We start from the raw sequence: 25,214 nt of genomic DNA, 5'->3' as shown, positions 1-25,214 counted from the left end.
ATTCCTGCCACTTCGCCAGCATCTGCGGCTTTGGCATCTTCAGACGTCAGGAAGAAACTCTTCTAGAATATGGCAAAAAACCCACAAAAACCTTTGGATGCCAGCCATGAAAGCCTTTGGCTTCACAAAGAGTAGAGGATTCTGGGCTGTGGCCTTGTGTCTAATTTTTGTCCCAGAAGAAGGATTTGTTGGAAACCAGCAGGAACCAAATTTGTCCTGGAAGGACCCTGTTTTCAAGCGATGTTTAGAACCTCAGGACCAGTTCTATCCTGTGCAAGCAGACACTTGTCAAGATACAAAAAGAGGGTGAGATTATTATTGCATACCTGCCGCTTCTTAACTAGCCATGTAAATTGGTCCAAAGTAGTCCTTTTTCTTTTTATGTGTTGTTAAAAGGGGGATGCTAATAATACTAACGGCGCATCGGCAGAGAAAGGGAGAGGTGCGTTTAAAGTATCCTGCATTCTTTGCTAAATGTTAAAAGGACATCAGAAGATTTAAATGTACTTGGAAGAAAAAGGAACAGCATGGAGCTACATGTAGATATCTAGAGAAACAGCCTTTGAAGTTTTTGAAATATGAAAGGAAGCCGTATTTCAAAGACTAAATAGGCCCATTGCTTCCCTCATTCTTTTCTGAAATTTTTAGAGAACGTAATTGTTTTATATTTTCGGTGGAGTGGGAGAAGCGAAGCGGAGGAAGCGAATCTGTTAGTCAGAGGAGCCATGGCTTGAACATCCATAGCTTTCCAGGAGCTACTGCTGTTCCTTAGTAGATGCGGAGTTATGGCAAACAAAAAGTAGCTCTTTTAAAATGAGCATTGGTAGAGAAGGCTAGGGCCTCAATCCCACTACCTTTTAAACCAGATCACGAATCATTTTGAACCAGTTTAAATGGTCCTAGTTTGCACTTGAACCGAATTGCTGAAGTGCTAGACCCATCTAACCCACATCTTTTTGACGCTGATTTTTTCCGCGTCTTTTTGGATAAATTGATTCTATGCAAGTGTGCACCAGATGCAGCTATGAATCGATTTAAATTTGCCGTTTGGCCGGCTGGAGCGGGTCCATTTGGATCCGATTCATTCGTCAATGTGAACCACAAATGAGTTATTTTATTTTGCAGCAAGAAAATGCAATCAGGGCAAATGTAGTGTGAACCACGCTCCACTGCCAAACCGATCCATCGATCTGGATCACAAAACAATTTATTTGTAAGTGGGAATGCAGCCTAGGAAAGCATAAACGACACAATTTAAACATTGTTCTTGCCCCTTACCTGCACTATGGTGGTTTTTAAAACAAATTGCTGACTAGCAATGTTAAGACTGAATTCATTATCTGTCTGAGGGCACACCGCATTGTCAGTCTGGGGTATTACCCTTGATATCATTGCAGGATAGTTTTCATCCGATAGCCTTTCAAAAAGGGACCTGATCAGCTGTGTGTCTCTTTGCTGTGTCTGGCAAGCCAAAAGTTGTTTATTGGGAAGGGACACAGTTCCATGTAGGGACATTTTCCACTATGCATAAAGTCATTCACTCTGTCATGCCACCCTCCTTTAGAGTTTGGCTTCAGAAGACAAAACAGACCTACTGCAGCCATGAAAACCAATGGAATTCTCCAAAGGAGGGTGAGTTAGGAAAGAAAGTTCCAAATCCTCAGGAAAGATGAAGACTTTGGGATTTGGCATAAACCCAGTCCCTTCCTTATAGGTAAAAGTGAGGGACTATGTGCATGCAGTGGGGAAAAGCACTCTTGAAATATAGTCTGCATGTTGCGTGTAGCTGAGTTGGTGAGCTTTATAATAGAGGTGTTTCCCCATTTGGTTTTCTGGAAGCAAACTTGGGCCCGTTACAGACGGGCACCCTAGGACGGACTCAGTCCGTGCTAGGGTTAGAAAGGGGCATCTCTTCCAGACGCCCCTAACCCTAGCACGGACTGAGTCCATACGAAATGGCGACGGCCGTTCCACATGGCCGCCGCCATCTTGACGTAGCAAACGCACTGCGTCCGCACATCGCGCCCTGGAAATGATGCCACGAGTGCGCGCTTCGGCACTTGCAGCATCTCTTCCGGGGTGCAGGAACGAGCGCGATTTTCGCGCTCCTTCTTTGCAGTGTCTGGGAACCGCGCCATTTGGCTGCTGCGGTTCCCGGATGCTGCAACTGGCAGCGGCGCGAGACTGCCCCTTCTGGGCGGTCTGTAATGCGCCTTGGTTTCTCCCTCTTAGTCTGGGTCTACTATGAGATACGACCTTATGATTTGCGACCCTGGACTATGTCTTGACTCAGTCTCTTGTGGTTCCTGACCCTGGACTGTTTGTTATTGGGCATGGCTTGTTCCTTTGGTTACTGCACTTTTGGCACTCTGAGTTTGATAGCAGGACACCATCACAGCTTCTCCCATTATGGTTCTTAGATAGGGGAACCAGGAAAGACCCTCTCACTCAGACCAAAAGACCCAACTGAATTAAGGCCACGATGTACTGGATTAAGGCCATGATGCTGTATGAAGCAGCTTCATATATTCTGCATTTTTTGGGGATGTTGCAGGTTTCTGGAAAGCTTATCAGGGTTTCTATCCTCTGCACAGAAACTTAGAGATTGAAGAGATTCTGAAGGCTATCTACTCCAATCTTTTGCCCATGCAAAAAAACACAGTTGGAGCATCCCTGACAGCTGTCCGTCCAACCTATGTTTTAAAAGCTTCTATACAGCTCTTATGGTCAAGAGGTTCTTCCTAGTGTGAAGTAGGAGTCTCTTTTCCTTGTAATTTGGATCCATTGGTTCAGTTCATCTTCTCTGAGCCAGCAGCAAACAAGCTTTGCTCTATCTTGCACACGGCAGCCTTTCGGGAAACTGAGTGCCCACATGTTTTTCAGTTGTGGATGTAAATAAAATACGGCCCGAAAAATGTTCATGATTTGTCAAGTGAAAGGTTCATTTGATAAATGGGCCAGCAAAGTGAAATCAGAAAGGCAACATTGCCTGTGCTATTGCCAATGAATCGGAGCTGGGAGTATTTACCCCTCAGTGGCTACTAAAGGGCAGCCTTTAAACTAAACATAAGAAGCTGGAACCTCATTTAATGGCCAGTGGCATCTACAAAAAGTAATAGAGCGCTTTGTGTCGCGAGGCAGGCATCTCCAGCCTTCCTTTCCCCACTATAATGCTCAAAGTAGCCATTGATTAAAAATCTCTTTTCAACTCCCTTTTGATGTTTCTGTCGCTAGTTTCTTGCTCATCTTTTATGCGCCTCTCTTCCAAACTATGACAAGACCGTTAAGAGAATTGGCCAGCTGGGTTTGCATAGACCCTCTCAACTTTTCGCTCTATCAATTAGAGGTAAAAAAAACACCCCAACTTGGTCTTATTTCCTTTAGCATTCTTTAAACCAAGAGCAAAATGCAATAGCTAAGATGCGATCTTTAATGGAGCATGGTGGGACAGATCTTTGTCGGACAAAGGACCTTCCGAACCGTTCCAAATGAAAAGGAATGGCGAGCTTTTTTTTTATGATCTGCAATTGAATTAGCGACTGCATTTGGGAGAGTCGGTGGCTAATGAGATGGTGGCCTGGGATTAAATTGCGAATGTATTAGCCGTTTCTGTGTTATCAGATGGAGACTACTCTATTGAGATAAGATCTGTTGGATCGTTCTTAGAGGATCCAAGGGCATCCTTGCATCTCTTTAGAGAAAAATGAAGAAGGCCTTAACCTCTCCTATGCAATCATTTATCTTTTCACAGAGAGTTGGCAAGTTGCGTTGACTCCTTCATTTCCTTCCTTGCTTTGTTTACCTCCCATGAGTTGGGTCCAAAGGAAGAACTTGGAAAGACTGGAGCAGAGAATCCTGTTGTTGTTTTTGTTGTTAACTGCCGTCACATTGATCCTGATTCATGGTGACCCTGTGGATGAGACATCTCCAAGACTCCTTGTCCTCCATAGCTCTGCTTAGGTCTTGCGAAACTCAGCCTTGGGGCCTCCTTTATTGGCTCTGTTCATCTGACATATGATCTTCTACCTTCTCTAGCATTATTTCTTTTCTAATGTCATGATGTGACCAAAGTATGACATCCTTTGTGTCTCTTCTTTCCTTTACTGCTTGAAGCGTTCCATCTGTTATCCATTGTTTCTTCTCTTCTCTTTCGTTTTGGCCATCGCCAGCGTCATTTTTCAGTTTTCCCCTTGGCTTCTTCCCATAGTTCTTTGGTTTCTTTGTCAATCATGCGTAATAATGCAAATCTCGATGATCCTAACGTTACTTGAAAAGCAGTATGGTAGCTGCTTTGCCATGCTTCTTTTGCATGTTTTGCTCTGCAGAGAAGAACCCTAAGGGCCAGCAATTCCCATAGAGATGCCAAAGCTAGAAGCAAGGCATATTCTTTGAGGGATAGTTCATACTGTGTCTAACATTTGTGAAAGCTGAACAGGGAACAGCAATTTTCTTCAAAGACGGCTGGACTGGCATCAGAAACTGAGTGTCAGTTATTGTACAAATAGCTCCACTGGAAAGCAAGGGAGATTATGGCCCTTTTTTATGAGGTTAGATTTGGAATGACACATTCTCACATGGAATAAAACCACTTTGAAGATTTTGGCCATGCGTGTGTGAGTACCAGCTGAATTGCCTCAAATTCAGTTTGACTGCAGGACAAATCCAACATTGATAGAATATATTACTTAAGCATTCCTTAGTTTAAGGTATCTTCTTTTTTCTGAGAGTGTATGCATGTGTGTATGCGTTTGTGTCCCTATCTCTTCAGGGCTTCTGGAGAGCATTCCAAAGTTAGAATGACTTTAATAATGCATTAGACTCCCATGGGCAGTTTCTTCAAAGAAATAGTTGTGTTGTTCTTTTTGACTGCGATAGACTGCAGAGGCTGGGATTCAGTATTTTTAATGGGGGGGGGGGGGAAGTGTCACTTACTAGTTAAAGTCTGCATCTGCACTGCAGAAACAATACAGTTTGGCATTACTTTAACTGCCATGGCTCACAGCTATGAAATTCTGGGATTTGTAGTTTTGTGGGCTCTTTAGTCTTCTCTGTTAGATAGCTCTGGAGCCACCACAGACTATAAATCCCAGGATCCCATAGCATTGAGCCATGGCAGTTAAAGTGGTGTCAGACTGCATCATTTCTGCAATATAGATGCGGACAAATCCAACTCTACATTATTCAGCCAAAGGCCAGCCAGCATCATCCTTTAACATAGTCCATCTTTCCAAAATACTACTAATAATGGATACTGGCTTTTATGCTTATGATAAAGAGAATAAATTGATTTACTTGAAGGAACCCACAATGAAGTAAGGTTATCTCTATCTTTCTGTGTGGAACGTCTTTGAACTGCCCCTGTCTTAGTTTTTTCTTGCAACGCTTTTTGGATTGAGCCAAGTTAAAATCTGATAGATTCTTCTACATGCAAAATGGCAAGAAACCTAATAGTTACACCTGTAAAATCCGCGGAAAGTAGATCTTGATAATGGTTGTTATTGCTGTTGTTTGCCTTCAGGTCATTTTCGACTTAATGGCAATCCTAAAGTTGCCTATGATGGGGTTTTCCAGGGCTGAGACTCACCCAAGGGCACCCTGTGGGTTTGATACTAAATGTAAAAAGATTTGGCATATAATGCTAGAGAGTAAAGTGAACATGTTGAGAATAACCACCAAGTATCTAGTAATCTTAAATAAATATCATGTAATTATATAAAGAGTGTGAGATACACACATTCAAAAAGTGACTGACAATATTAACTGTGGTTAACGTAGCTAACTAGTCCTTGCAGTATCACACTTGGTTGAAATACAGTAGTAGTGGGCCCTTGTCCCAAAGCCTTCAAGTCGGGTATCCTTGAATAAATCACTATCATGCTGGTGTAGCATTCTCTTGGAGACTGTTTTGTAGTTTTTGTACAGTTCACTGTACCTTGCATGCGTTTTCGAAAACCCATGTCAAATGTCCATGCTCCATGACAAAATGCATCACTTCCAACAGCACAGCCATGATGCATTTTGAAGATAAAATATGGAAGAGAACCCTCAAAATCATTAGATTTTTAACAAACCTTACCATGCCCCCATTGCAGCCCCGTTTCATCTTAGGATTGATGTTTAGAGTTGTGGGGAAAAAATCAAGTTGGGTTTCTTGGCTGGACTGAACCTTAGTTTCTTTGGCATCGCAATTTCCCCCCACTTGTCTTCTCTTTAATTTCTCCCTCCCCCCCTTTAGAATGAATCTCTCTAATTGGCATCTCTCTTGGCGTCGCCTCGTCTCAGGTTCAGCTTGCTTCGTTCAGTTCGTTATTCGCCTTCCTTAACAAGATTAGTATTTTATTTAAATTATAAAAAATTGACATTAGAAACCTTCTGGAAGAGTTTATTATTCCAGCTGAATCCTGTTTTTTCTTTTCCCCCGTCCTGCCTCCCATTTATCCGGATGTAAATTGGAAATAAAGCAAGCAGCCCTGAGGTGCCCCCGTGGTGTAAAGTGAGGCGTTTGGCTCATCCAGCCTCAGATTGGGCCAAGAAGTCTCCCTTTCCTTCTCTTTACCTTTGATGGAATATTTATGAAGTTCCCCTGACACCTCATGTAAAGAATATAGATTTCGTCACGTGCTCAAAGGCGGGCGGAGAGAAGGAGACGGAGAGAAAGAGAGACTCAAATAAGGTCAGATTAATCCAGATCCCTTTTAAGGACAGAAAGATCTTGTTTGGCTGTAAGAAAATGTTGCCCCCTTATTAACATTCTCTCTGGAGGAGGATCGTGGTGATGTGTTTTTTAAGAGTGCTAATGATGCTGTCTCCCTGGGATAACTCCATTGATCGCCGAGCGCTGTCCAAACGTCCGAGAGGAGTCCAACATCATTGTTTTATTTCTCAGCGCAGAGGGATGCTGAGATTAAAGGTTGCACTGGGTCCTAATCTTCTGTGGCCTCAAAGCTCCTTTCCCATCATTTGCTGCAAAGGAGAAGCCAGTCTGAGGATGTTCAGCCTGCCTTGTAGCTCAGGAGGGGGAAACTATGGCCCTGTACAGACCAGTGAAAAGTGCAGCGTCCGCATGCTGGACACCATGACCCTGCCACCAAGGTGCCATTTTGGTGCACACCGGTCCACATGGCATTCACCATGATGATGCACCTCTGGCACTGCGTCCAAATTACGCAGTGCCAAAGGGGCATCATCATGCTGCACGTGAGTGGCTATAGTGCCCCTTCTAGTGCGCAAAAAGGATCTGCTTGGGGTAGCCTCTTTTTGCACTCTACGGAGGCTGGATTGGTGCCATGGCATTCAGTTGCTGTGGCACTGATCTGGCCAGTAATGGGGTGGCTGCATGCTGCCCCAAAAGGGCGGTCTGTATAACTCCTATGTGTCCCTCCATGTGTGGTTGAACTTTAGTTCCCACCATTCCTTACCATTAGCTATGATGAATGGTGGGACCCGTATTTCAACAATGTCTGGAAAGGCTGCATAATTCACCCATTCAAAGCTTCTTCCTTTGCCCACTCATGGACCAAAACCAAAACCAAATCCAAGCCCTTTTTCCAGAGGCATGAAAGAAAGTCATGTGAAACTGGCCAGCAGAAACTCTCTCTAGCACCAGTCTTTCCCCTCCCCACCATTCCTGTAGAGGAGGGAGATAAATCTGACCCTGTTTATTATGTAATAAAAGCAATGTACTAAGAAGTGGCTGAATTGCCTGGGCTTGTTCTCTTCTTGTTGTAAATCCAGGGAACATGATCACTCCCAGAGCAGAGCAGATGCTGGACTGCACCATGTCCTTCCTTTTGGCACAGCCTCCGTTGTGATTTAAGAGACACATTAGGTTCACTCTGTTGTGTGGGCCAATACAATGCGGCTTCCTAAGGTAGCTACAGAATATGGCAGAGGGTTGGACTGGATGGTCTTTGTGGTCTCTTCCAACTCTACGATTCTAGAACATTGGTGGCTTTTCCAAGTGCTTAAATCCAGACACTTTCCTTTAGGCACCTGAGGAGTTGGCTTGTGCTTCCAGGCCCCTCTTCCAGGAGTCCATCAGCCCCTTCAGTAGCACCTGTCCAAGTTTTTTCCTAAGGTATTCCCCAAATCAAACACTGAGAAGAGGATGCAGGACTTTGGAATTCATCTACTGTACTGTCAAATGTGGCACCTGGTTTACTCTCATAGATTAAATAGTGAGAATAAAAGATGACATACAGTTGTCTGCTAGAAGTATGTTGCAAATGTATCAGCAGCTCACGATCCAAGGCGAAGGCAGGTATCCCATTCCACAAAGGTCTAGGATGATTCCTATTCACCAGCCAATAGTTCTGATGTGAATGGGGTGGCGATCCTTTCTGGATTTAAAGGGGTCTCCAAGATGCTGAACCTATGAAAAAGGGTCGAGTTCAGCACATTGGACAGCTCCGCCGAAGTCATTTAAATTTTCAAGCCATTGCTGTGCACAACGTCTCTCTCATTATTCACCAGCAGTTCCAAAGGCCTGAATCGCAAAGCTTTTTCAAACAGTGGGATTTGGCACAAGGGAAGTAGGAAATGGGCGCTTGCCAGTTGAATGGCTCACGACGCTGCGCTAGAGACAAAAAGAAGGTCATGTCTGATGAAGTCCTAAAATAGGGGGCTATGGTGTCGATGTAGTGAGCCTCTCAAGTTTGGGCATCTGCCATTCAGCAAGAGCGCAAGTTGAATGGACATCTGGTCCACATCCAGCCTTCGCAACACCACATGCAGCAACGGCTGCCAACCTGCTAAACCTGCCATATTTCTACCCACAGATGGGTTGTTGTTGTTTTTGATGTGAGGAAGTTCTTTGGCTCTTTTTCAAACGTGGTCAGTTTGTGACTTAGCTAGGGACAACCACCGCATCTATGCAGACCCCTTGATGTTGTTGATAAAGCCGACAAAGCCTTGAGGCGAGGTCTTCTTTGTTTCCTACATTTTCCAAGGGACGAAATGAAATGACCTGAATAACAGTTGATAATTCTGCCAAATGAGCACGTTCCTTTCTTTTTTTCCCCTCCCAGGCTGTGACAGTGAGCACTGGGGACCGCACTGCAGTAACCGTTGCCAGTGTCAGAACGAAGCTCTTTGCAACCCCATCACAGGCGCCTGTGTCTGTGCCATTGGATATAAAGGATGGCGCTGCGAGGATTTGTGCGACCCCGGAAGCTACGGGAAAGCCTGCCAGCTGAAGTGCCAATGTCACAACGGGGCCACCTGTGACCATAAGACTGGAGAGTGTCACTGCGCTCCTGGATACACAGGCGTGTTGTAAGTTGGATAGATAGATATTGCAAACTTGATAGTTCCTCTCTAGTGTTTGTCTTTCCCCACTTTTCTTAATGCTATGGTGTTTTTTTAAATGGATCAGTTATGGTACACAGCTTTCTAGAGTAGGTTTCCACAGCAGGTAGCCAAGCAAGCAAACAAAGACATGATGGAAAAGTTACAGTTTTGGACTATATTTCCCAGAATCCTCAACTGAGGAATCCTGGAAGCTGTAGTCCAAAAATGTGAATTTTAGCCTCTGATGGTGACCCAACAAGGAGGCAGTAAGCCTCCTTTTCTACACATAGGAGCCTGAATCCTACTGATAGGAGACCTATTGAGTCAACTGAATTTATATAAATGTCGATTCACCTTTGAAGTATTGAATCCATAGGATTCAGATGAGTCTTTGCATTTAATTTCCAACTAACAGACCTATCAGTTGGTTTCCATGGCTGAGCATGAGGGATTCCTTATGCCCAGCTCACATACTTTCTTCCTGCCCTGTCTCTTCTCACTTAGCTTTGGTCAATTTTACTGGACCTGTTACAAAATTGTAGAACTGGTAGGGACTCCAGGGATGCAGGAAATCCACAGCTAAAGCGCCATTTTAATGCTGTGATTCCTTGTCTGCGAAGGCTCCCCGGAGAAGAAGAGGCTGCCTTTGGGGCCGGGCTGAACAAAAGATGGCTTGTTGAACCAGAGAGTTCAATGCATTCTTTCACCGTCTCCGTCCACCTTGCAACCCATCTTGCCAAGCGTTCCCCAGGAAATGCTTTTAGCTCCCAGGAACCACGGGCGATTGTCTTTGTGAATAAGTCTCTGTTAACACGAACAGAGAGTTTGAAACAAAAGCAACACTGTTTAGAGCAATAAATATTGGATAACTGCAATTTACCATTGACGCTGTCAATGAGAATTCACTCCATGCCCGATGATTTGTGGGAAGGGCTGCTGCATCGGTGCTAGAATGGCTTGCTCTCATGGCACTTCCTGACATAAATTATTTCTGTCTCTTTTCTTTGTGCCGCTTTCTGGTTGCTGTCTCTTGCCCATCTCCCGACTGAACACCTGCAAAGTTGTGAAGAGCGTTGTCCTCCAGGCAGCCACGGCCCTCAGTGTGAACAGCGGTGCCCGTGCCAAAATGGGGGGACTTGTCACCACATCACGGGAGAATGCGCCTGCCCTCCAGGATGGATGGTATGTCATGCTAGAGTTGTTGCTGTTGTTGTGTGCCTTCAAGTTGTCTCCAGCTTATGGTAACCCTAAGGCAAAGTCTATCATAGGCTTTTCTTGGCAAGTTACTTCAGAGGGGGTTTGCCATTGTCTATGGCTGAGAGAGTGGGACTTGCCAAAGGGCACTCAGTGGATTTACATGGAGTCCAGTGCTGCAACAGGGTTTCACACCTGAGAACTAATGGGACTGGTAGGCATTTGGGAGCATATTGACGGGTTTCCCCTGTCCATGAAAAGGGATGCCATAACCACACTTCAGAGAAATAGCAGCTACAGCTAAAGCACGACCCGCTCTTCTCCCGTTGACAAATCATTCGCGGAGCATATATTTCTGTAATAACGGGATCTTCCGTTACACAAAAAATGGCTGCTCCATCAATGCTTTGACAACGGAAGAACAGCAAAATGCCTCAATGACGTTTGAGAAGTGCGAGCGGCGATCCCACCTCCGTGCTTCTGAAGCATTTGGGCCACAATTCCAGTGCGATAATAAGGCCATAGGAGGAAAGCTAAGATTTAATTGCATTTGCAAAAAAAAGAGTTCTATCAAGTCATAGAAAAGGAAGTAGAAAACACCATATAAGTGGAAGAACCCGGGGGGTTGTTTGCACAGCATCAGAGGAGCCTCGGAAACAAGGGTCAATGCAATTTTTTCCCTTCTTGGACATAAGCCACCTGCTTTCCAGTAGGATTTCACTGGTGCTAAAGAGGTCACTGAGATTAGTTTATAGGCAACGTATTATTCCTCGCCTTTAATTCTGTGCGCCAAGGTAGAAAGGCTAAGCTGTCTTTTCCCCACCACAAAAAAAAAAAATCTAAATCTGTATCAATAATGTGATAATTAACTCCCTCCGGATTTGCCAAGGCTTCATTCAGCTGAGCTTCGTTCCCTGGCATCACTCCATCATTTGACAATTAGCCGGTTGGCAAGTTTTGCTGCTGGAATAGGGCAAAGAGAGAGAAAGAGAAGCGCATACTGGCGTCTCTGGGGAATCTTTTTTGTTCATACCTTGGAAGGTCACAGAGATGATCGGAAGCGGTGAATGATGGGAACAGAGGGGAGGGAACTCTTCCCAGATGGTGCATAGACTGAATCCCAGATTTGTTCTATACGGCAGGAAACAGAGGCTAAAATGAAGGACTTTGGTCCAGGGGGAGGCCAGGTAGCTGAAATCACCAGGAATAAACAACAACCCTGCAAAGTAGGATCATCACCACTCTCATTGTCTAACTCAGGGTGCATCTGCACTGCAGAAATAATACAGTTTGACACCACTCCAACTACTATGACTATATCATACAGAATCCTGGGATTTGTAGTTTGCTGTGGTGCCACAGAGCTCTGGAAGAGGAGGCCAAATCTCTCACCCAACTACAAATCCCAGCATTCCACAGCATTGAGCTGTGGCAGTTAAAGCCAGATTAAAACGGCATTGTTTCTGCGTTGCCGATGCAGTCTTAGGAATGCATCCACACTGCAGAAACAAAGCAGTTTGACACCACTTTAACTATCATGGCTCCATCCTTGGGATTTCTAATTTGCTGAGACATTCAGCCTCGTCTGTCAGAGAGCTTTGATGCCTCACCAGACTCCAAATCCCAGGATTCTGTAGGATACGGTCATGGCGGTTAAAATGGTGTCAAACTGTTTTATTTCTGCAGTGTGGATGCACTCTCAATCTGGGCCAGGACATAATCTTTACCTTGCTGGGTATCTCTGTGCTTTTTGACAACTAGAGGCAAAATCCTGCAAATCTGTGAAGTCTGACACCATAACAAATACTACTCAGAGGTGGATTGAAAATGTGTGGATGGGGGAAAGAAACCTGAAGTCTCAACCCCCTCCTTTCCCACACATCTCAGCTTCATCCCAGGGGAGCTCCAACGATTCCCAAGCACATTCTTCAAAGACTATTAAGAAAAATGTTAAAGGAAGGTAAATTAACGTTAAACAGTGGCACAATAATAAAAACGACATAGCAGCCATTAATAAAATGCTGAGTTCACAAAAAGTACATTGTCGTCATAGGCAATACTGCTTCCAGAAGCGCCTCACATACGCCAGCATTCATATGTTGCCAAGCGCAGGGTGAGTCTCCCGTATCCAAAAATGCTTGGGACCAGAAGTGTTTGGGGTTTTATTTTGGACTATTTCCATATACATAAGGAGATAGCTTAGGGATAGGGGTCCCAAGTCTAAACATAAATTTTCTTTATGTTTCATATACGCCTTATACAATATATTTAATAGCTTTGTGCATGACACCAGTAGAGGTCACTATCTCAGCCACCCATAGAGACAGTTTTGGATTTTAGAGTATTTTATAATTCCAGTATTTTGAATTTTGGAATTAAATCTGTACCCAAAGACCCTCTGCATGAGGTTGATGGTTCCAGCACAGCTGATCATGCAGGAAATCCAAGCAAGCTGCTGTCTGGTTCTTGTGCCTTTTTCTGGCCATTGCTCTAAACTGATTTGTGATGGCTTTTTAGTACAAATAGGTGGCCAGCGGAAGCTGATGCCTCTTGGGACTGGTAGCTCCAGATGGACCCAACTCATTCTGATTTTCATAGAATTAGAGAATCATAGAGTTTGCAAGGGACTGGAAGGGTCATCCAGTCGAACCCCATTCCTGCAATGTAGGAATACACTTCAAACAAGGAGACCAACATCTTCCATTCAAACAGCTTTTAATCTTTTCTTTCTTTCATCCTCCATTGCAATGATGCTGTAGAGCCACTCTTTGATATATAACATTTAACTGAACTGGTGAAGAGTCTCTTACATTGGCTCTGTATGCTACTATGCGCTCACAATCCTTTCTCTGCTTGAAAGCAAAGTACTGTTGACCCACCGCATTTGCACCTTTGACTTTTGCAGCTTGGATTGTTCACAAATTTGATTACTGTGTTCTCTCTAGAAGTCTCTAGGTCCTCCAGGATGACTCTATGGTCAACTTCCACCAAAAGTCACACTGGAGAACTTAGAGATCCCTAGAGAGAGCACTTCTCTAGGCATTTGTAGGTCCTCTGGTGCAGTTCTATGGTCAACATCTGGCAGATGTTGCTGGAGGACCTAGAGGTTCCTAGAGAGACGATCTCTCAAGTAAAGGGACCACATTACTCCGGTTTTGAGGTCCCTCCACTGGCTGCCTATCAGCTTCCAGGCCCAGTACAAGGTGTTGGTTATCACCTTTAAAGCCTTAAATGGCTTGGGTCCAAGCTATCTCAGGGACCGCCTCCTCCCGTACAATCCTCCCCGTGCTCTCCGGTCCTCTGGGAGGAACTTACTGCAGCCTCTAAAATCTAGGCTTGCGGCAACCTCCCGGGGGGCGTTCTCTGCTGTCGCCCCCAAACTCTGGAACGACCTGCCGGATGAGATCCGTCAGATAACATCATTAGACAGCTTTAAAAAAGCGGTCAAGACGGATCTCTTCCGGCAGGCCTTTCCAGATTAACCATCCCGGCCCAGGTTCCCAGGTTCCCTGATTCCTCCCGTGGCCCCATCTTAGTGATGGTTGAGGATCAACAGAGGGATATCAGGGTTTTTAGTTTTTAATTGTTGTTTTTATGCTTTGATATTGTGTTTTTAATATGTTATACTGTTTAATACTGTCTTAAGGGGGGGAGGGATAAAGTGTTTTTAATTGTTATATTTTATATTTTACTGTTGTCAACCGCCCGGATTGGTTTCCCATAGGGCGGTATACAAATAATAATAATAATCATTATTATTATTATTATTATTAAATAAATAAATAGTATTTTATTTGCTGTTTTCCCATTTTCATGGGGGTCCTGTGCCTCTAACCCCAGCGAATGTGGAATGTGCCTATTGTATAGCTTGATCATATAGAGGAGGCACTTCCCCATTTGACCTTATGGACCAGCATCCTGAAGCTTGTTATGTCAATCTTTCCTTGCACATTTGTGCCAAGACAAATACAGCTAAGGGGCTGTTGCCCAAGCAACTTTTTTGAAAGGAGAGAGAGATAGAGATAGCATTCGGAGAGATTTCTTCAAAATCATATTGTTGGCTGTTTTGTTCCCTGGGGACAAACCTGTAGTTAACAATGTCTGCTTTTGAACCAAGCTAAGTTTTTTATTTGGGGAAAAAAAACCCAAACAAACCAAGAAAAGCCAGTCCAAGGACTCTAGGGAATGAAGCCGAACTTTATAAGTAGAAGCACTCCACTTGTAAATGCTGGGGTTTTAAGTTTAAGGGCCCTCTCCAGGGCTTTCATAAAAGAAGAGGAAGATTCTGCACACAAAAACACAGAAGCTTTTTCTTCATCCTTTGCTGGGGTTTTTAACACTTGGTGCTTGGAGTGGTCTGTTCAAGCCCAGCTCCATCAGACTAGGGAACTTGAAAGCCGAGAGATACCTGAATAATGTGTTAGTGGTCCCCGGTCTGTGGAATATCGTCTTTGACTGCAGATGTTTTACTTGCAAATTTCCATGCGCTTTGAGAGGGAGAGCATGGGATGTACATAGTGTACTCTGGGTTTGTGCAAGCTCTCCTCAGAGTTGTTCAGAACTTTTATTAATATACATTAATGTAATGCCAACTTGATTTCGACTGGGACCAGACACTTCTCTCCTCCTGTAACATCTTTTTTTTGGTGCTCTCTTGGGGTGGATGTGATGAAAAGCAGGTCTGCTAAGAGAGTTGCTCCCTTGAGGAATCTGGTTCCCAGTTGAAATAGGTGGAAAAGGAAGATCAGTATGCAAACACACATGCACACTCCTCTCTTCCTTTCCAGTCTCTTTGTTTCGGAGGCTGTAGAGAGTGCGCTTTCTGCATAGATGGGAGCATCTAGCAAGCAACCCAATACTTTACAGTAGTCATTATACTAATAATTGTATAACCTGGCGCAGTTGCACAAGGGAAACTGGTTCTAAGATGAAGGATGTCCCAGGCTGCATCCATGCTGGAAAGGAGCAGAGTACAAAACCAAAACATATGTCAAAGGCACCATGATGCATTCACTGTAAATTGACTGGGGCTGCTGCCACACTGCAGGATTAATGCAGTTTCAGACCACTTTAACTGTCATGGTTCCATGCTGTGGAATCCTAGGATTTGAAGTTTGTTGTGGCATCAGAGATCTCTGATGGAGAAGGCTAAATATCTCACCAAACTACAAATCCCATTCTGTAGAATTGGGAATTCCATAGAATTCATAGCATCAAACATGGCAGTTAAAGCGATGTCAAGTTGCATTAATTCTGCAGTGCATATTCATCCAAAGACTCCCCCAGGGAAAAGAGGGCTGTTCTTTTGCTCCACTTAATATTGAGAAAGGGACACCCAAAAATGCAGAAAGTCTTTGAAATGTTGCTGACGGAACTTTTGGTGCTGATGAGATGCATCAAAAACCTGCCTTGCAACTTTGCTCTGACATTTGTTCCTCTGGAGATGGTGAGCATTTTGTATTCCCTTAACACACATTTTGTGCCAAACGATTCACACCTCTCCTGAGAGACACATTCCCGGAGCATTGCGCTCTCATCATTTGCTGACAGAAATCCTGTCCTCTTTGAAACACGATGAGCAAATGCATTTACTTTGGAGATAAGTGGATATTTATTTCCCTTTCCTGGAGAGGGAAAGACAAAATAGCACATCATGCTGAAGCCTAGACGCTAAGTGTTACGGTAGCATCTAGATGCTCCAAGGTTTTTCTTCCGCAGCAAAGGAACCACCAATCACCAGTTAAGAGAAGATTTCCATGTCCTTCTGGATGTTTAGCCAAAGCACTTGTCTTTTATTCTGAGCAGTTTAGTGAATGTTTCTGGTCAGTGAATGAAGGACCTGTCAGAGAGTAAACTGTAAAGCCACTCAAACTCTCATGTGAGATGTGTTATATTTTCCTTGGCCTGAGATCTATTCAATGTGTCACACACACATCTGCAATGCTTCAAGGTGCTTGTCAGAAGGAAGATGGACGGAGGAATGGATAATAAGGTGATTTTCCTAATCTTCATTGCGCAAATTGTGTAAGTGTCTGGCTAAGTTACAAAGAACAAACAGCATTGCATTGGTTATGTTTTAGACAACTTTATGGATTCTGAGCCACAAACATGGTCAGTTTCCAAGATTGACTTTTGCAGGAGAAAATGTATGTAAAGCTTAAGCTTTGCTCCAGATTAACTTGCTTTTCCGTATCAGGCTTTAGAACTGGAACATGTGAAATAATCACAAGGAAGGAGAAATTGGTCCAGGTGCAAAGTGCCTTTTGGCAGCACATTTGGAAAGAGTAGCAAAGTCACGCGGCATGATTTCTGAGCATTCATTTCATTTCAAGGTATCAACTGCTGGTAGAAATTGAATGAGAAGGGCTTTTATTAACTCTGTGCCACTGCTGGGGCCTTTTGTCAAGGTGCAGAAAACATCCATTGTGTATAAAATGACTGGTTTCAGAGCAACTCGTGTTCAAAATGCTGGAATCACATCCTTCAAGTGATGCATTGTTGTCAGGGGCATTTGGTAGTTTCCATCTTATCGGACTCAGAATATTTATTCTGAAATTTAAAAGAAGATATCTAAGGCCATGAATCCACAAAATAGTCATACCTTTGATAGCTCCTATTAAGAAGCCTTAACTAAAATTTTGACCAGCTGCTTCAATGTTGGGACTCCAACCTGAAGTATATTACAATATATAACTGTACAATGGGAGGAGATGTATAAAGAGGTATGGAAATTAGCAATTAATGATAAATTGACATGCAGGTTGAAAGTGAAAAAGGGGAGGATTATGGAAAAGAAGTGACTTGGGTGGAATTTGGAAAGAATTCACTGAGAAAGTATTGAGGAAAGAAGATGGAAGATTACCTCTATGAGAGGAACTGAGATTTTGGATGGAATATAAAGGTGAAAATGGCTCCGGGGAAAGGGAGCACCGAAGTGCGATATAAAAGATACTCAGATAAGTTGTAATAGACTGTAGAAAATATATACATGGAATTATGTATTGTATAAAATTCATTGTATGAACTTTAGTTTCAATAAAAATTATTATTAGAAAAGGAAAAAAGGAATGATAAGCAACACGCCTTCTTTCACAGTCTCAAAATGTTGCAGGCTTGTCTTGGTCCCAAGTTGAATTAAACTGACAGTTTTCTGTCTGCGAAGTTGGAGGCTTTCATGGCCGGCATCCGTAGTTTTTTGTAGGCTTTTCTAGAACATGGCCACATATCCCCCCCAAAAAACCCACAACAAACCTATCATTTTCTGTCTTTCTCTCTCCTTTCTCCGCTATAGGGCTCTGTGTGTGCCCAGCCGTGCCCATCAGGAACGTACGGTGTCAACTGCAGCCAGGATTGCCCATGCCACAACGGTGGGCAGTGTGACCATGTAACAGGGGTATGCCTCTGTACAGCAGGATACATAGGAGACAGGTGAGTGACAGCCAAAGCTCTTGTGTTTCTGTGTGCCTTCAAGTGGACCGTTGACTTATGGCAACTCTGTGAATCTCATGGGTTTTGCTTTGTCAAGGAATCCTCAGATTTGGTTTTGCCAGTTCCTTCCTCTGAAATATTGGCCTCGTTCCCACTACCTTTTAAAGCGGATTCAAACGGCCCTGGTTCCCACTTAATCCGAATCACTGAAGCTCTAGACCCATTTAACCCACGTCTTTTTGACGCTGATTTTTCCCCATTTCTTTTTCAATAAATCAATTCTGCGCAAGTGTGAACCCCAAGCAGATCAAAACCGATTCCAATTTTCCCTTTGGTCAGCTGGAACCGAATCATTTCGAATCGATTCATTTGTGAATGGGCTATTTTGGTGCCAGACAGTGACAGAATATGCGATTGGGGCAAGTGTAGCGTAAACCATGATCCAATGTTGAATCAGTCCATCAATTTGGATCGCACACCATTTCATCTGTAAGTGGGAATGAGGCAGCTCAGATAGCGACCCCTGTGCTTTCTAACGGTCCTGTATAAATATATCCGTACAAATATATTTTCATTGTTTCCTTTTGGGGCAGGGGTCTCCCTTTTCTTATTGTACCATGCAGCTTCTTGTCTACCTGTTTTTAATTCTTGGTCATGCAAACTGGAAAACAAAACTTATTCATAGTAAAAAAAAACAACAACCCAGGTCTCAAGTGCTAAAAATAAAATAAACTAACTCCAAGACAAACAGACAGCCTTTTCTGTATCGTCATGCGACCTGCTGCGTGGTTGAAATTGGATGCATTTTTCTAAAGCGATGTTATCACTCTCAGGGCTATTATTGGCAGTGCTCCTCCATTTTTGTTATTAGCTAGGCTGCTTTGTTAATGCCTCTTATGAAGCATAATGGATTACATTTAATTTAATTTAGATATTTACAGCAATAGATTTAACAGGGAGGGCTCCATGTTTACAAGATATGCAAATGATACGCAGTCGGACCAATTAATCCCCACAAGAATAAGCAATTCGTTTCTGCGTTTCAGGGGAAGGGTATATCGTGACTTTAGGAGTTTATCGCACTGGGGCTAATTTTGGCATTAAAGAGAGATTAAAGCACATTTAAACCATCCTGAAAATAAAGCGAAAATGGCGAGTAACTGCACAAATGATTATCACACGCAATTGTGCAAATGAAGTAATATTGGAAATGTATTGTCACTGAAATCCCGAAAGTAAAAAGATGCACTCTAATGCTTCTTTGGGACCACTTCAATTGTGGGTTTTGTGTGACGTCATGTGAAATTGTTTTGCATAATTACGTGGTTTTTCTGGGATATTCGTGGGATAAAGTCCCAATCGCCTTTGTGTGATAAACTCCTAAGGCAAGGGTAGCAGGTAGTTTTCATGTCGGTGAGATGGAGAATATATGCTCTGGGTTGTAGCCTGAAATGTAAAAGAATTTGATTCCTAAAACAGATCCAGAACCTTGGACCAGTCCTTTAAAGTTTTGTCCAAAACCCAAAGCAGTTTTATCTCCCAAATGTCACAGGGGCCACCAGTTGCACTTATCCATATGGTTTGCTTTTGCAAACCTTTCTCAGCTATTCCCAAATCTTTTGCTGCATCTTGATACTGCTTAATGCTCTTGCTGTTCCATCTTTGAAAAGCTCTAAAGGTTGGGGAAGATCCCTCAAAAGAACCACTTGAACAACCACGAGGAACTGGAGCTTTTCTTTCTCCAAAAAAGATAGGACATATACTGTTTATACTCATGTATAAGTCTAGACATGTTAGTCAAAAAGTTGACCTCAAAAACCTAAGTCAACTAATGTGCCCAAGTTCAACCAGGGGGTTTACATAGCCAAGCCAGGTTTCGAACCTTGGTTTCCAGTCATAGTCCCCATGCTCAAACCATTGCATCACTTTGGCTGAATATGCACCTATTTGCTAATTTTTAAAGGAAGCACGCCTCTGAAACAGAAACGCACATAGATACAGGCTTGGATCCCCAAAATTGTGCACAAGGGCCAAACCTATGGGAACCTAAGTGCTTGGTGCCAATGATGGATTGTTAGTTCACTAAAATCCTTTTCTCTTTTCATTTCCCGGGGCTGTTAACGGTGTTTTCATTTAATTTGAATGGGACCAACCAGACCATTTCGTTTTTGTCACTTTTGCTCCCTGAAATTGAAGGTCTAAAATAAGATTCTTTTTCTCCACCCCGTTTCTAGTGACCTTTAAATAAATCAAGACAATGTTCCTGTTAATGGGTGGGCTGTTACAACAATCCCTGCTGGAGCCCATTTTTATTACTCCGAGAAAGTAATCTGTATTAGCCTAGAGCATACAGTCCCGTAAAAAGAGATAATAAAACATGTATTTTTAGATAAATATTTGATAGAAATAGCTTAGGCACACACACTGAAAAAAAAAGCCCGTGGGAGTTGAATTGCTACTTTTTGTTGTTCACTTTCTGGTTAGCGGAACATGGCTGTGCATTTTGAATAACTCGACAAGTGCCACATTGATAGCGCCGGATAACTCCTGCATTGCGCTGAAATTATGCAATCTGAGTTAACCAGCGGAAAATGTTTGCATTGTAAACCCCTTTTAAATGGGAGCAATAGCTTTGGCTTGAATACCAGCCGCGGAAATAAGTTCCCAATCTTTCAACTGTCAAGGAACTGTATTTTAGTTGTGTTTTTCCATCTCGCCGCACGATTAGGATCTGTCTGTAGCGAGTACAGTCCCATCCATTTTGCCAACAATTGTAATGAGCAAGCTTGTTTTTCCTCCCGCTGTTTTGTTGCCCATAAGCATTTCATAATGGTATTTATGAAAATGTACGGCCGCCCAACGTTTTAAATGTCCGCGATTCTTTGGATGCTATTTCAAAATCTTTTCATTGCCCAGAAGTATATCACTGTCGAGAGAATAGGTAAGACGGCATAATGCATCCATTCTTATGGGGTCTGCATAGGAAACAAATATTGTTATGTGCGTGCAGCATGCTAAATGAGACGTTGTAATGTTCAATATTTTGTGAAATGCGGCCATTAATTCTACGACCGACAGGTGTATTAACCCAACCCGAAATAATTGTGCATTTATTAAAGCCCAGTGGTGGTGGTTATAATGTGGCTGTCTTCAGATAAGGAGGAAGCCATGTAAAATTGGACAAGAAACATGACGAAGGTGCAATCGCTCATTGTATAATTTAATTGAGCAATGCATCTGGCTGCTAATGGTGTTGCAGGCCCATTGAGATGGATACCTTGCAAAGTGAGGGTGCTTCCTGAGCAACTTTAATTCCTGCAGTGGCAATCTTTGCATGCCAAAGGAGCCATTATTAGGTTTTCATTGCATAAAATTCCTCCTCGAAGGTGGCTTGATCTCCACAATAAATAGCTTGCTTCCAAGTGTTAGCAAAATAAGTGTGGCAAGAGGGAGCGGGTGGCTAATTATGTAAATGGATTAGGTCATTGATGTTTCATTTCGAGATGCTCTTTGCGCTCTGCTGTATCGTGCTTTATCTCCTATAAATATAGGATGATATAGCGGGGTATTGACTACCTATTTGTCTTGTGGAGTATTGTCCTTTTCTGCTTAAATAGGCAGGACTGCACTTGGAAAGCAAACTGTCTTACAGATCGCAGGCCTGCCAGAAGGAGTTGCCAACTCTTTGGAAAGGAGGCATGCCAGGCGGTGTGGTGGAGAGAAGAGTCTGCCATCGGTCTTCCTTTATTGCCACAATGTTGTGTGTACTCTCCAGATTGCACAAAAGGAGGGGAAACCCTTGCTCAAGATGAGTTAGAGGGACACTTGGCGACTGTTAACCAGCAAAAGTCTCACTTGTGGCAAACAGAGGGAATGTAAATGGGCTTGGCCCAGTGGCACCATAACCAATGTTTGTTGGTGGCCCTTGTGAAGGACCTACAAGCATTGCCATGGTTTGGGCCAACACAGCTTGACAATGGAGTTTTGTGAAATATAGTAGAAGAAGTGGTGCCAATCGTGCTGCTAATCTAACATGGTCATAGGTCCTGTTTGCACCAGCCAGGGTTCTCTGGCAGCATCTTGGTCCCGGAGCTGCTCTAATGTCTCCCCAATAACACAAGCCCTTAATTCTAACAAGGGCAGCTGTTCACATGTGTGTCCTGCTATGCCACCTGGCACATCTGCCACTGTGTCACATTGCTTTGTGCTGTGGTCAGAATGAGGCAGAACAAGTAATTCACTATGGCCTGTTACAGACCGCCAAAATAAAGCTGCTTCGAGTCTCTTTGGAGGTATGCTATTTAAATGATGTATGGGCCCTAAGAGTCTGGAGGTCACGCCAAAGCCACACTGCATTCCTAAGCACCGGAGTGCAGCTTTTGGTGCAGCTTCCGGATTCTTAGGATGCATGCATCATTTAAATAGCATACCTCCAAGGAGACCCGAAGCAGCTTTATTTTGGCAGTCTGTAACAGGCCAAAGGGCCCAAACAGACAGGCCAAAATAAAGCTGCTTCAGGTCACTTTGGAGGTATGCTATTTAAATGATGCATGCATCCTAAGAGTCCGAAAGCCGGCCAAAGCCACGCTCCTGTCCTAAGGACTGGAGCGTGGCTTTGGCCCAGCTTCTAGCCTCTTAAGATGCAAGTGTCATTTAAACAGCGTACCTCCAAAGTGACCTGAAGCAGCTTTATTTTGGCCTGTCTGTTCAGGGCCAAAATCCTCTCCTTGGAAAGTCACTCTGCAGACTCCACAAAGTATCTGTGCTCCAGCCTCCTCTGATTTTTGGAAGAGGCAGAACGTCCTCCAAGAAGCACATAGCTTTGTCAGCACGATCTGCCACGAAGGACCCCCATGCCGTGTTATTAGTAAAAGCCTTATCATGAGAGTAGCAGGGGCTGAGAATTGCCCAATCAGCATTAGTTTAATCCCGCCATTGATTAAAATGTTTACAGTAGCCGCCACGCAGAGAGGAGATTGTTAAAGGCCGTTTTGTGTGTGTCATTTTGCAGACGATGCAGGAGAGAGTTAAAATATGAGGAGGAGGAGGAGGGGGAAGGGTTTAAGCGTGCGTCGCTTGCACAAAGAAGAACCAAGGAGTTGGGGGGAGGTGGGGAAAACAGCAATGAAATTGTCTGATGCAAAATGGAAAGTCCTAGTTCCATTGCTGGTTCAATTTGCTATGTTTTTTCCAGGGACTGGGACGAAACCAAATTGTTGGCTGCCTCTGCATGGCAGAAATAATGCAGTTTTACACTGGCTTTAACTGCCATGGCTCCATCCTTATGGGATCCTGGGTTTTGTGGTTTGTTGTGACGCCAGAGCTTTCCAACAGGAAAGGTTAAAAAGATCACCAAACTGCAAGTCCCCAATTTCCATAGCATGGAGTGATGGCGGCTAAAGTGGTGTCAAAACTCCCTTATTTCTGTAGTGCAGATGCAGCCATAATCAACCATAAACATTGATTTATATGTTTACATCAGAGTTCACAAAACAATGATTCCAAAACATTTTCAGTTAGTCCAGTTAAATACAAATGCCTTTAACTTTAGCATCCTGCAGGGTCAGCCCATTTAGAAAAAGGAGAGTTACTCTCCCAGGCATATACCATAAAGTAAGTACATTTAAAAATAAAAAGCATTTCTGTCTGTGGAAAACTAGTTTCACAGGGACAAGAACTCATGCCTTCCTGGTGTGCCATGAAACCCACTGGCTGACCATGGGCAAGTCACCCTCTCTCAGGGGAAGGCAATGGCAAACCTCCTCTGAACAAATCTTGCCAAGAAAACCCCATGATAGATTCATCTTAGTGTCGCCATAAGTCAGAAATGACTTGAAGATACACAACAACAACCAAGTAGTGACAGTACATTTTTCTTGTTCATGTTTATACCTATTGTTGCTCACCCTGAGCCCAGGAATGGGGTATGTTACACCCTCACATACCAGTTTCGCCATAAGTCAGAAATGACTTGAAGGCACACAACAACAACAGTATGGAGATGGCCAGGAACATTCATCCACTTTTGATCCACCAAGGACAGCAGTATTGATACTGACTGACCACAATGTCAGAATGCAAGTATTTTCCAAGTTCTACTTGGAGATGGCAGGGGTTGAATCTAGGTCTTTTGCATGCAAAGCATGCACTGTACCACTGTGCCTCCTAGGGTCTCCTATTACTGTTAAACATGACTGTCTCTTACATGCTCTCCAGAGTCTTGTTCATAATAAACAAGCTCCTGATGCTTCTTTGCAGGTGCCAAGAGGAGTGTCCGGTGGGCACCTTTGGCTTCCAGTGCTTGCAGAAATGTGACTGTGAGAACCGGGCCAAGTGCTACCACATCAATGGGGCGTGCATGTGTGATCCGGGCTTTAAAGGAATTCATTGCCAGGAGCGAATGTGTCCTGAGGGATATTACGGCCTCAAATGCAACAAAAGGTGTCCTTGCCACACTCCAAACACGGTCAGGTATGCACATCATGTTTTGCTGTTTGCTGTGGGAGTGATAGATACATTAGAAAGCTTTTCTTGGGCAAGGGCAGGGGAAGATGTCAGACAAGGTGGCTTTCTCTGGGCACACCCCAGCAATACAAAATCTCCCATATGGACCACCTGCTGAACCTAGTGGAAGTAGGAAACACATGGAAAATTTGTTGGATGGGCTCAAAAGAATCTACAATGGTGCGTTGAGAAGCGAGAGGGTTTACTAGTGTTGTGTACACCCAAGTGGTGATGTCTGCACTTGTGAGAAGATGATGGATGGAAATGCTTTCCAAACAGGAATGGAATAACTTTCCCCTTAAGATCCATCAGTGACACCTTTATTGGCTAAACGAAATGCACAATATACTTGTTGCAAGCTTTTGAAGCTTGCAGCAAGTATATTGTGCATTTCGGTTGGCCAGTAAACGTATCACTGATAGATTTTTGTTTGTATTTGTTAAATGGACAACACAGCTACCCCTGAATGTGTTCCCCTTAAGAATCCATGTTACTTAGGGCATGTGCTAGTAGTGGTTAGAGTCCTTCCTTCCTTCCTTCCTTCCTTCCTTCCTTCCTTCCTTCCTTCCTTCTTTTTCTGATCATGTCAGGCTTTGATACAGGTGTAATCTAGAAGGGTTTCTACCTATCCCTCCACTGCCACCAACTATGAGAGCTTCCATTCATTCCCACCTCTGCCATGTGGACTTCCTCATGTTCCAGCATCATGACCACCAACCATGGGGACCTCTTAGATGTTCTTATGGTTCCCATGCAGGACTGTACTGCTCCATGCTATGGAATCCTGGAATTTGTAGTTT

At 43.6% G+C, this 25,214-nt stretch overlaps 1 protein-coding gene across 8 annotated transcripts in view; it reads left to right on the top strand.

Annotated features, from left to right (window-relative positions):
- Positions 1 to 25,214, top strand: part of MEGF11 (multiple EGF like domains 11) — a 277,220-nt gene that overhangs the window by 176,081 nt on the left and 75,925 nt on the right. For all 8 annotated transcript variants that reach the window (XR_006104620.1, XM_042474946.1, XM_042474943.1 and 5 more), the window contains 4 exons: positions 9,027 to 9,273; positions 10,350 to 10,470; positions 17,774 to 17,910; positions 24,169 to 24,381. Coding sequence is in view for 7 of the 8 variants with exons in the window: in XM_042474946.1 (XP_042330880.1) it covers positions 9,027 to 9,273; positions 10,350 to 10,470; positions 17,774 to 17,910; positions 24,169 to 24,381 (718 nt within the window). In the remaining variant the exon portion in view is untranslated. The remainder of the gene's footprint in view (positions 1 to 9,026; positions 9,274 to 10,349; positions 10,471 to 17,773; positions 17,911 to 24,168; positions 24,382 to 25,214) is intronic.

This window comes from Sceloporus undulatus, chromosome 6 (assembly GCF_019175285.1).
Source record: "Sceloporus undulatus isolate JIND9_A2432 ecotype Alabama chromosome 6, SceUnd_v1.1, whole genome shotgun sequence".
Classification (NCBI taxonomy): Eukaryota; Metazoa; Chordata; class Lepidosauria; order Squamata; family Phrynosomatidae; genus Sceloporus; species Sceloporus undulatus.
Note: the sequence above shows the minus strand (reverse complement) of the source record. Positions and strands in the feature narration are given on the sequence as shown.